We start from the raw sequence: 12,967 nt of genomic DNA on the forward strand, positions 1-12,967 counted from the left end.
TTTTATTCATCTGCCATCAATTAAACCTTGGGTTATCTCTGTGTCGAGCAAGGTCACCCGATGGCCGAAAACAAATGTGTTTGTGGTATCCCTTGTGTTGTCTCTGGGTCAAGGTGAACGACCTTCCTGGCTTGCAGAAATACATATGCAGTGGTGGAGGTTCATCACCTTGAACCGGAGACAACACAAGGGTTAACTTGCATATTAAAAAGGACAAATTACATTGTGGTCAGACCAGCGATGAGTTCAATGTTGTGACCTGTTGAGGTTCAAAGAGAAATTATTTGGGTAATTATGTCATTATGTTGTCACATGTGTGTGTTTATTTTCTATATTTCTTTGTAGGCATTTTTTTCTCTGAAGAAACACCAACAGTATGTTTTCTTTGTTCTTCCAAAGAGATAACTTCAGCTTCACCTCGGTTTCAATTTTAACATAACATATTTCAACCTCAGATCAATTACAGTGTGTAATCAGAACCTTTTGTTGAAACATATTCAACCATGTAGTCCATGACTTCTTCCTCTCTCTGATTAAGTTTTAAACATGACTGCTGGCGACACAAGTTTTCCACAAATGTTTTTGTTGTGTGTGCCATCTTTCCCCGACAACCAACCCCCTTCCTCTAGCGGAGACAAACTGGGCTGTTGAGGTTTGAGATCCGAGAGGTCCAATGAGTTCAATATCAACAGACTGACGCCGGACTGTTTGGATGTTGGCCATGACTGTGTTTAAACTGAAAAGTACCACTGAGATGAACAACGATGCTGTGGCTTGTCATTGTACTACTAGAGTTTTTGTGTGTGTGTGTGTGTGTGTGTGTGTGTGTGTGTGTGTGTGTGTGTGTGTGTGTGGGGGGGGGGGGGGGTGTGTGTGTGTGTGTGTGTGTGTGTGTGTGTGTGTGTGTGTGTGTGTGTGTGCATGTGCGTGTGCGTGTGTGTGTGTGATGTAATTTAATTTTTCTCTGCCTTAGATGACTTGCTGGCTTGTCAGAGTGATTCATTGGTTGTATATAAATGTTTTGAGATGTTTATTTTCCTTTCTTCTTCTTCCTCTAATTATTGACTCTCATATTTTTCCAAGATGGTTGCATGCAGTAGTGTAGCAGCATCTTTAGCTTGTTTTTGAATAACAGGACAATTATGGACTATATCTATCTTAATTCCAATGGTATAAAGATTAAGTAAAGCTCAGCTTTACAATTTAAAATTAAAGATAGGTCGGACAGATTAACTCGACTTGAGCTCACAACCTAACGTGTGATGTCCTTAGGCCAGCTCAAAAACCCAAAACAGTGGGATTTTTTATCCAACTTCTCAAACCTGAAAAACTGTCATTCTGGGATCTACCAACATGTGACTTTACTGCCACAGGGAAAGATCACCTAAGACCCAGTTTCTTTTCGCAGAGCCATCCTCCTCCCCAATCCCGGTCACTTCAACACCATCTACATGATTACACCTGATTTTCAGAAGATATACTGATTCCATTCCTTTTAAATGGTATGAAAATCTTAAAAAAAAAAAAAAAAGTTAAATAAATAAAATAAATTGTTCTTGTTCTTATTTTATTTTGATTTATTTTTTATGAAAAATTGCTGTATTTGCTGTGGCTATTGGAAAAAAAAACAATTTCCCGAATGAGACCTTCTGAGGGATCAATAAAGTTCTACCTTACCTTACCTTACCTTAAATCTTTCACATTTTTTTGAAACGTGAAAACTTTTCAACAGGACGTTTCCAGGGTTTCTCTTACAAACGTATAGTCTGCTTGTTTTATTTATTGTTACTAGACAGCATGCAGGTATGTCTTGGACCGGCTCCTGCTTTCACATGCATTTTAGCAAAATGAACAGAGGATAGTCTTAGGCTTAGTAGATAAGACACGACAAAGGGTAAAGGCTACAAGTCTAAAAAGTCGATTTTTCTTGCTTTAGTTTGACTACCTGGAATAATCGATTGTTGAATGAATAATTTACTCCCCTCACTCAATACAGTAAATTAGGTCTAAACACCACGTGTTTGCTCTTTTAATACATCATTTGTTGGTTTTCCATGCAGCTGGAAGTTTTTTTCTATCCAGTTAATGTAATAAATGAGTCACAAATTATGTTTTTTGGGAAAGACTGATTTTTGTTACTCTCTCAGAGGAATCCATGCTGACACTACACTGAAGCTGATTACTGTCATTACAGGATCTCGGTGAAATTTGTGCTACGTGAAATGACAGGAATACGGCGTCTGTTTTTTTAACACCAATTAAAAAGGTTTATTCTACAGAATGGACGGAGGATGCAGACGTGTTTTTATAAGCAAAATGTGGAAGACCCCTTCTTACAGGAGTCATTTATTTTGCAATGACTTAAAGCCAAGTTCTTTGAAAAACAAGTCGGCTTAGAGAGCGGTGTCTACCTCTAAGCCAGTCATTCATTATAACGCCATCATTTCAACAGACCCTGTCTGACATATTGGACCAAGTCAGCTTGCTTCGCTAAGCTCGGCACTAGTCACGCTTCATAGTGAAGGGTGTGAAATCAGATTAGTGGTCCTGAGAGGTGAAATCCTGATGACTTTGGTGATCCTCTGACATTTCATTTTCAAGACCCAAACTGAAACCCAAGCTTAGTCACTGCAACTAATTATGAAGTTTTTTCATTCATTGGCTTAAAAAAAAAGTTTTATGAACCATCTTCAAGTATCCGGTTGTCAATTTAGTCATGTTAAACGAAGAGTACATCCACTTGAACCATGTTGTGTGAGTTCTAGGCATGGTTTCTTGGTGTTTTAGTAGCAAATATGAAATATCAGTCAGAGTGGACTAAATTCCACAACGAAAAAGGCTTCAGTGACCTTCTCAAGAACTGCATTTGATGAGATTAGTATGATGAGATAAATTAAATTTGAGACATTTATTAAAATGGACAATTCACTGAATAATTCAAATGGACTTCTAAACATGCAAAATGTTGAGTTGAGGTTTAATGAACATGGCATGATGCCCAGGAAAGTCAGCCTTGAGGTAAAAACCAGTCTAAATGTGTTATACCTGATCAAAGGGCAGGAGATGACATTGGTGATGACATGGCCCTCTGTCAAAGTTCAAGTTAGCCGATTCACACCAAACATGACTTATGTACTCTTGCAATCATTTATTATATTGAACAATCACCCCTGTCACATGAGTTGCCTAGATAATTGTCTCCTGTATATCCTGTGGGTTCTCATTATTTCAAGATATACGGGCTCCTCAGACCAGCTCCTTTGGAACTGAAAAAGCCTCTTGTGTTGAAATGAAACTTCCCAAGACTCTACACTGTCCGATTGTCTCGCGTTGGATAACTGTTTCCTGCATCTTCTTTTTTTAAGCCTTGTCAAGGCAGGGTCAAGGTGACCTGTAGGCTCGAAAACAAATGTGTTTGTGGTGTCCCTTGTGTTGACTCTTGGTCAAGGTGACAACCTCCCTCCCTTCCATAAAGCCTTGTTTTCAGAGCTATACAAAATTGAGACCCTTTTTCTCAAGGCTCATTCACGGGTTACAATTTAGCTGCCAATATCCTTATTAGACTTAAGGATGGGTATGATTTTTGTTTCAAGTTATACTAAGTAAATAATGATAAAGTATTGAACTAATTGGTTGCAATAAGGGTACAGACAATACCTCCTCGCTCATTAGAACTACTGCTGCTCACATAAGTGCCAACAAAAAAATGAATTTTAAATCAAAGAATTTAATCCAGGCACTTAAATACATAAACTTTCAAGTAACTGCAGCAATAAAATATAGTATCATTGCTGAACCGTGTGGTACTCTGCTGCAATAGCTAGACAAGAACAGACTGCAGCAGATTATCCGTTCTGGCTGAGAAGGTGATTGGTTGGCCTCATCTCTGCAGGAACTGTACGTCACCAGGACATCGAGGGGTGCAGGCAGGATCATAGGTGACCCCTCTCACCCGGGACACCCCCTGTCCCTATCGCTCCTGAGATCAATACATCACGGTTCAAAAACTCTTTCTATCTGTCTGCTGTGCGGATCATAAATATTGTTTAGTGAAATATAACATATTTTATTTTTTTGTAATTGTTTGTTTATATGCAATTGTATGGCCATTTATCTTATTTTATTTTAATGTATTGTATTATATTTATTAATCACTTTTTATTCCATTTTATATTCTATATTATCAACACAGGAATGTGTTGTGTTGACAAAACTGGCAATACGTTTTCTGATTCTGATTCGCAGCAGTGAGAAAGTGGATAGGACATTTGATATTTTTAGAAAGATCTTGACATAGGCAAACACTTCTTGAGAGTTGGAAGTTGTTTTTCAGGTTGTTTGTCTTAGTGTTTTTCTATTTTTTTTTTTATTTGTTTCCATGTCTACCTATATTGTTTTGGAGCATTTAAGCCAGTTGACATTTACAATATGAGACATTTGATGATGAGACACATTACCAAGAACAGTATGATACACAGGCAGGAGAAATGGTTGCAGAAAAGCAGGAGGACATAACGCAGCAGGCCACACTCTCTTGGTTGGACAACAGCAATGACCGGCTCAATGGGTTGATGTGGAGCACTAGCAAGCGAAGCCTGAGGCATTTCACAGTAAACACCCGTCCAGCCCTGATAGCATTGGCAGGTGAACTTTTGCTTCATTTCCAGTATGTCGTTGTTGTTCAGGTTTCCACTCACGGCAAAACGAGGGCCAATGGGTGTCAGGTTTCGGTGGATGCTGAAGTAGCGGGGGTTTAGGTGAAGGTAAGCTCCAGAGTCCAGGCTCTTACGAATGCATCGCCCGTTCTTCTTGCAGAGAGCTTTACTGCACAGCTTAGCTGCAGATGTAACGTTGACCACATAATGACCCAAGGGACCATCAATGTACTTCTTCACTGTTAAGCAGTTTCTCTGATCAAGAAAACATGGAGAAAACATACATTTAAAAAAATACATTTTAACCTTTAAGAGACAATGTAAACATCTTTATAGACATTTGGAATATATTCATACAACAGTTGGAACTAATGTGTGTTACCTGTGTTCGAGCGTACTCTGAAGAACCCCATAGGACAACACCAGATGCACCTAAGGCTGCACTTTCACCAATTGTATGAATTAGGTCACTCTGCAAAAAAGTTTTGTTAGATTAGGTTAGAATCCGGCCTGAATCTTTTTTCATGGGTGTGTTTTGCTTCTACCTCTGACAGGACCATAAAGGTGTAGGCGTAGAAAGGCCTTGAGTAGACAAACACAGGCAGGGTGGAGTCGGAGCGAGCGATAGAGGCAATTCTCATTGCTTCCTTAACTCGATAGTGGACAAACTTGACTGTATTTGGTGAAGATTTGAGCTCATAGTCTAAGTAGATCGATGGATATAAAGCTGTGCTCTCCTTCCACAGCCACATCAAGTGGTCATTGCGTACAGGTTCGACATTTGGGCATTCACCAGTGTACCTGTGCGGGTGCTTCTTGTAGCCATAGTTATAGCATTCTGGGAAAAGATAAAAACCCCACAATCCAGCAGGTCTGCGACTTTCAGCCAGAGCCAGGGTGAGGTTCATGAAAGCCTGACCAGCTTTCTCAAAGATTTCTTTGGCTTCCTGTTCCACCTTGCTTTCCGGCCAGTTTGGGTGAAGTTTCCGTATCTGTTCTTTGGATTTGTTACGGTAAATGTCCTTTGTGCCCCAATTTCTCACCCATTGAGGTCGCCAGTTTTCCCAGTCAATGACACCCAAGCCCCTAAAGTCCTTGTGCGGGATCAGTTTGTCAATGTCAGCTCTCGCCTTGCTCAGGTGTTTGGAAATGCTCTGGTTCTGTGGAAGCCCACCGTTGATAGGGACTTCCGAGTTGGAGAAATATGGGTAATAACCTAGATGACTATGATAGAATATTGTAACACTTGGTCCACTAAGGGTTTCATTCTGGTTTGCCACAATGTCAAAAACGCTCAAATCCAGATCCACCTTGAATCGAAGGCGGCAGGACTCAGTAGGAGCGTTCCAGACGACCACAAAAGGACGATGAGGGATCAGAGGTGCACGGGCTGGCTTCATCAGGTAACTCTCACCAATGTTAACCCACAAGGACGCCACAAGGAGGCAGACCCCTGTCAATGCCATGGTCATGTGGTCTTCATGGAGCAATTAGCAGTCCTACAAAAGCACAGCAGAGAAATACATGAGTGGTGAGAAAATGGACACATTACGCAGTTCAGTGAACAGAGAAAACAAAACAATTCTGTAGAGAGTACACAAGTGATCATCCCTTGAGTGATTGCTCCAAATTCCAAAGCACAAAGCTGTCTTGTTCACATATTTTGCGGTATAATAATGGACATGATGTTAGTTCAATTCCCAACACGCAGCCATGAAGCGAAGACTCTGAGCAAATACAACCAATAAGCAGATAGAGGAAAAAAATCAATGATCAATTATTGTATTTCTTTTTTATTCAAGATCTCATTTTGTCATCATAAAGATTTAATTTCACCTGATTGTAAAATCAAATTCACTATTTGCATTATCCTAAGATTATTTGGTATCAGAAACTTTTGTTGCCAGTGTTTCAACACAACATAGGATATTATTTTTTGATGGCAGTACAAAATAAAAGAATGAAATAAGATAGCATACACAATTAGAAATATAAAAACATAAGGGAGCCATTCTGTGGCACCTATATACCGTGAAAGCCTTTTGTGTGGGTCTTACCATGCACCTAATACTTGTCACTGAAGAAAATTCAAGCCCAACACTCACGCTGTATACACTCGCCAGTATACAGTATATGAGTGCAAGAGCCAACTAATCTTCCCTGGAGTAAAAATGTTATTCCTTATATTAAAAAAGTGATCTATGCTGTCTTAAACCATTTTTTAGGTCAGTATGATAACTTTGTAATTTCACTTTTATTTATGGCAGATAAAAATCGTTTTTATGCGACTTTTTTCTGAAATTAACAGCTATGATGCTAAGAGGTGTCAGCATCCTGTTCAAGGATTCATCAACTGCATTTGAGGATTTCTATTGTCATTCCATTCACTGGGATTTAAGTGCAAGGACTGTTGTACTCACAAACTACACAACTTCATGAAGTGCAGACATGGGAATTGAGCATGGTTGTATTAGACAACGTTTTTTTAAACAAATGTAATCGAAATATTACTCAGGAGAACAAATCAAATTGAAGAATTGTATTGTGATTTCAACCTTGTCACTGAATAGATACAGTCAATGCTGCGGAAAGAGAAACTTATTAGTCTTACTGTTTGTTATTAAAAAGCTTTTGGTAAATTTAATCCAAAATCAAGCAGTACAAGGCTGAAAATGTTGTGGAGGTGAAGTTGTTTCGATGATCTTCCTATAAGGAAAGCAACAATCAAATGAATATTAAATAGCATGAATCTTGTTTATGAATTGGATTATCTTTTTCCTCTTTATGTCAAGACCCCAACAACACCATCTAATTGCTACTGGCGCCCCCTTTCATCTGCAAGTGAATCATATTTCATTTTTTTCCTCCATTGTAACCCACCTCTTGGGAAACAAGGCTATTGAGGTTGCCTTCAAGAACACCATGGAAAATCTGTCATTCATTTTGCAGGATCGTAATCCTAGAAGAGAATGAAGAAACCACCAAAGGACTCATGCGATCGTTTGCATTCATCTAAGAGTTTGCTGGCATGAAGCGTTTCATGGTTTTTAATGGCCTGAGAACTTTATAAATCGTCTGCAATGTAGTCGAGTGAGACGGATCAAGACAGTGTTATACAGTCATAAATGTGTCCTTGATCTTTTCTTCCTAATGTTTTAGAGACGTAAATCATTGGAAAAGTTCACATCTCCAGTTTGTCCAACAAAGACTTGGCTTTAAAGAAGTTCTCCTCATGTTCCTTTGATAATGTTGGTCCAAGAGAAACAAAGTGTGGTGTAGCCACTCAGGCTTCCCACCAAAACCACGTAATGCCCTAAAGTCTCTGGAAAGAATTCAAACTCAGGCCACAAAAAAGACCCCCCAAACACAAGCTTGACTCCAAACCAGCAGAGGAGATCTGGTTATCTCAGGCAAAAATGAAGAATCAGTGGAAATGTGCTGAACCGAATCCAGATGGGAAATAATGTGTGTGTTGGTCCAGTATTACTTGTGTTGTGATGACATGGAAAAGGTTGTTTCCATTATATAGAACAAGTTTATAAAATGCAACTGAAATCAATTGATTTTCCAGCTCCATGTTAAACCTTAAACAGTAACTTGTTAGTTGATTATTAATGCTAATCGGCTAATGACAATCAATCAGAACCAGGGTTCTTCAAGCTAATTAAAAATACTAATGCAGAACATATTGAACATTGTACTTGTCAATATGAATATAAAACTTGACAGTACAAATCAAACTGTATTTTTGTATTAAGTACTCTCACTTAAAACATGTAAGTAAGTAAGTAATATTTATTTATATAGCGCTTTTCCAGACCAGGGTCACAAAGCGCTATACCAATCAAAACAATACTCAAAAAAGTATATACTTTAAAGATCAAGATAATACTGAGAACAACACAGGAGTTCCAGAAAATCATTGATTTCTAGCAAACAATTGACTAAGCTGTTCAGCCTTTGGGGCTCAGTTGGATCAAAAGAGCAGTAGAGCTGGATGTCATCAGCAAAAATGTGATAAGAAACATCTGGAAATCTCTGAATGATTTTACCGAGGTCAGATTCATTCAATTCCATGGGGATCATGCATATTGTTATTATTGAAATGTTGTCAATTTAAAAATATGGCTAAATATGGGGTATTTAATGTTTCTTTTTTTTTGAGGACCAGGAACACTCAAGTCTTAATTTCCATTTCCAGTCTTGCCTGGTACAGATTTGATAACCTCAAGCATTTACAGATTTGTGAAGATGTATCAACAATGGATATACTTCAAAAACGAATTGTTTAGTTCATTACAAGCTCATTTTGGTCTTTTTTGCAAAACATTAAGTAAGAGCAGGTTAATGATTTACTGGTAACAAAGAACAAGCATTGTGACGGTCATTATGCCCAAACACCACACGTAATCAAGGCAGTGTAGGAGCATGTGTTGTGCCTAAATGGTTTGGGTTTGGTTTGGGAGTTAAAACCACAGAAAGTCTGAGTCAGACTAGTTATTCAATTCCCGCCATGAGCATACATCAGATTATGAGCAAGCATTTACTTTCAAATGAAAGTGTGTCTGTGTTTTTTTTAATGTGAGAAAGACACAAACAGCTTGGTGCACAGAAAATAATTCTAAATAAAGTCAAATGTCCTTCCAAGCTATACAAACCTGCTGAAAACAAAGTCTGAGTGACTCTGGGTGTTATAATTAAGTAATTTGAATGTAAATAACAACATCACTGTTATGAACTGACACACATTCCCAGTCAATAAATTAACTTCATTTTGTATTCTTATTCAAAGTGAAGCAAAGTGTGTTCCATGTAGCACACAAATGCATCAAAGACAAAAACACATCTATCTATCTGGTAGATTTCTCTCTCCCTGCTAACTTTCTGTTGTGGTTTCCGTCTCATCTTTACCTTCTGTATTTATTTGTTTTGATGAAAGTATCTTTTACATTACAGCATAGCTCATAATCAAAAACTTGAAGGGACTTGAACCAGTTATTACTGGGTAGAATGATTTTGATTTTAAAGTAATCCTAAATTAAATGTTGCATGATTATGTTCTGGAATGTGGAAACAGAAATAAGACTTTGTTACAGCAATCCAACAATGGTCAGGTTTGGTAAAGATCAATGTTGATGTAGATTACTCTAATCCAATATTTTTCTCTGGCTGTGTTGGTAGGTAGTTGAATAATGATGAATATAAATGGTGTGCTATGACATAAAGAATATCTATGGGGGAAGTACTATAGCAAATGTTGCATATAATGAGATGAAAACTTTTTTAAGCAAAACTATGAAATTGTTAATTTTCTTCTGCTTAGTTCTTAAGTAGGGATGCCGGTGCCTGTCCCAGATAAAGTTTAACTATCGGAAACAACTGCCGCATGACGCACATTCACACATCTACAGTCAATCCAGAGACATCAAATAGACTATGTCTTAAATCAATCCCGCTGGAATTAAACCTGAACTTATAGCACTGACGCTGAATAAATTCACTGCCACACATAAAACACTAAAGTATTGTTGTTATTTGACTAAGAATTTAACCCGAAAATTGTTAAAAAAGTGATGATGTACCTCCCATCTGTAGTTCTATTTTCAGAAATCCGACGTCGCTGATACCTTGGATCCGTCTGTTTGATGAGCAGGTGTCTCTGTGGCCCGGCTCTCAGATGAATCCCTATTGTTGGACTAGCTCCTCCTCAGCTGGGCCACATAAAGCTCCCATTAGCCGGACGAACCATTCTGAGAGCAGAACAGTTCGTATGTGACAGTACAAGAAAAGCAGAAGCTATTTGGCAAAACCTTTCAACATGTGAACATGACTTTGTTGCATAATAGCGCTGGTGTCATCGTGCGTCTGCCCAGCAAACCAAGACTTAAATAGGTAACAATCTGGAAAATTAAAATGACAACAGTCTACAACAAACTCACAAACTCAACTCCCTCCCTGTCCTACCATCAATCTCACCTCCTCTTGCACTACCTGTGCATTAACTTTGTTCTTTGTTTTTTTTTTGTTTATATTCTGTTTATTAGTTGATTATTCAAGTTTGTTGATTATTTCTTTCATTTTGTTTGTTATTTATTTTTGTTTATTTTCTTGAATGTCTTAATTAATGTCTATTTAAGTCTTTAATTGTTAAGTCTTTAATTGTTTTAAGTGTTTAATGTGTTTAATGTTTTGCATCGTGGGTCAGAGAGGACCACAATTAATACATGCATATTTGACAATAAAATAACTTGAACTTGAACTCTTCTTCTTTACACTTTGTTGAGCCACTTCAAATTTAGACATCCACTCATTTAGTCTTATCAAAGAAAAAAATCTTCACACAGTTGATGAGGAAGTTGATATGCAGATGTGACTAGTTGAGATAAGAACTTAAATAAAATTAACTTTTCATGAACAACCTGACAAAAACTTGACCAGGAGTTACTTGTTTAAAGCATGCTCCCGTTGTCTCTAGTATCGAGTCAATAAATAGTTTTGTAACAATGCATATTGATTTGTTAAAAGCCATTTTGGACAGGGCCTTCTGACGCTTCACCAGTAATCTTAGGTCAATTTAGGGAGGTGCCATTTTAGAGAAAGTAATTGATGTAAAATGTCCAGCGTTTAAAGAAAACTTGGCCTGTTCAAAACAAGAACAGAGTAAAAACTCACAAATTTGAAGAAATCATTTACGGTAATAAGGCTGTAGCTGGACCTCTAACAAAATGTGGTTTGGCCTGTAGAGATGTTGAAGAGGTATCACACTTGCGTTCAGCTGGAGAAACATCAGACTTGCTGGGCAAATAAGTTTATGGGAACATCTGGTTCCCATAAAGGTCCAGTCAACATATTTATCCAAAAGGAGCTTACATGAACAATTTCTTAAAACCCATGTGACCTTAAAATCAGATAAAATTGCTTTTTGTCCTTGTTCCGCCTTGCTCACATTTATATAAAATGTTTTTGTTTGTTTTCTTTTTGGTTGCCAACCCAACTTGTGGTTTGTTGGAGCAATGGGTTTGCATTAATAAAAATGCAGCTTTGACTAGTAGGAGCAGTGCTGGAAAAAAGGATGAAGGCTCTTATGCAGGGCATCCTGAGTAACACCCTCTGCATGACACTTTGGCAGCTCAGAAGAGTAACTGCAGCAACAGGCTCCTCTCCATGCACTGCAGAACAGGACGTTGTAAGACGTCCTTCGTTCCTTCTGCCATAAGATGCTACAACAGGTACCTCCCTCATGCTTGACATTGTTTGTTTGTTTGTTTGGAGGGATTTATTATTGCTGCTGTGAAAAATAATTTCTCCTACAGGGATCAATCAAGTATCCATCCATCCATCCATCCATCCACCAACCCACCCATTGTATAATCAATCTTCTTAAAACATTTGTCCACATGTGTGAACAAAGTTTTCTTCTGAGCCTCTCATTCTCATTTACAGTATTTGCCCTTATTTCATTCAAAAAAATGTCTTGATCAATCATTTTACTTTCAGCTTCAACTTCCATCAGTGACCTGCTCCCAAAACCAACAAACCTGAACCTGTAAAGGTCTGGCTGTGTTTATAATTCTATCCGTAAAAATTATGAACAGGATCATAAAAAAGATTGATCGGGGTCGCTTGAAAAAAAAGTGCTTCGCGTTCCCTCATCTTATCAAATCTGGATCTAGTAAATATATACAAGTATAAGAAATGCCTGGTTCTTCTGAACAATAGCGTAAGATGATGTCACAAAGGTACCAAAGCTGTTTAGGCTAAACAGACATGTGCAGACTGAACAAAAATGTGTTTGTGCTGGTGCTTTTTGTTTTTGCTTGTGTACAACTGCACTTAGATAATTGTGAGGCATTTACAATGATGAAGGTCTAGAGAGGAAACCTGTCAGACGGACAAATATGACAACTCCCATGATGCCATTCTTCCACAGTCAGCCGTAATTAGATCAAGCTTCTCCACTGAGACAAAACAAAACTAACTTCACATTAGAATTGGAGTAAGTAAGTAAGTAAGTAAGTAATTTTTATTTGTATAGCGTTTTTCCAGACCAGGGTCACAAAGCGCTTAAACAATCAAAACAATATTCAATAAAGTATATACCTTAAAGTTCAAGATAAAACTGATAACACAACAGGAGGATTGAAGTACATTATTATGTCATAATAGACTCTACTCTCATAATCTTCCATTTGCCGAGATTTCAGAAAAGGGAGAACTTGAAAGTAATAAAGTAATTATTCCAAAACATTTTCGTGATAGGTAGAACTTTATTTATTGAAATTGTTTATTGTTTATTGTTTAGGTTTTGTTGA

General features: G+C 37.9%; 1 protein-coding gene across 2 annotated transcripts; it reads right to left on the minus strand.

The window, feature by feature from the left end:
- Window positions 1-3,029: 3,029 nt before the first annotated feature.
- hyal6 (hyaluronoglucosaminidase 6) lies at window positions 3,030-10,415 on the minus strand. 2 transcript variants are annotated; one of them, XM_087797034.1, is made up of 4 exons: window positions 10,283-10,415; window positions 5,201-6,154; window positions 5,038-5,127; window positions 3,030-4,910 (listed from the first exon to the last, which is right to left on the minus strand). In XM_087797034.1, the coding sequence occupies exons 2-4, from the start codon at window positions 6,125-6,127 to the stop codon at window positions 4,422-4,424; spliced, it is 1,506 nt and encodes a 501-aa protein (XP_087653160.1). In that variant the 5' UTR covers window positions 6,128-6,154; window positions 10,283-10,415; the 3' UTR covers window positions 3,030-4,421. The 2 variants fall into 2 exon arrangements, with proteins under 2 accessions (XP_087653160.1, XP_087653159.1); XM_087797033.1 differs by having other exon boundaries at window positions 10,238-10,409.
- Window positions 10,416-12,967: the final 2,552 nt, after the last annotated feature.

The sequence above is a fragment of the Callionymus lyra genome, chromosome 8, assembly GCF_982586985.1.
Source record: "Callionymus lyra chromosome 8, fCalLyr1.hap1.1, whole genome shotgun sequence".
Taxonomy (NCBI): Eukaryota; Metazoa; Chordata; class Actinopteri; order Syngnathiformes; family Callionymidae; genus Callionymus; species Callionymus lyra.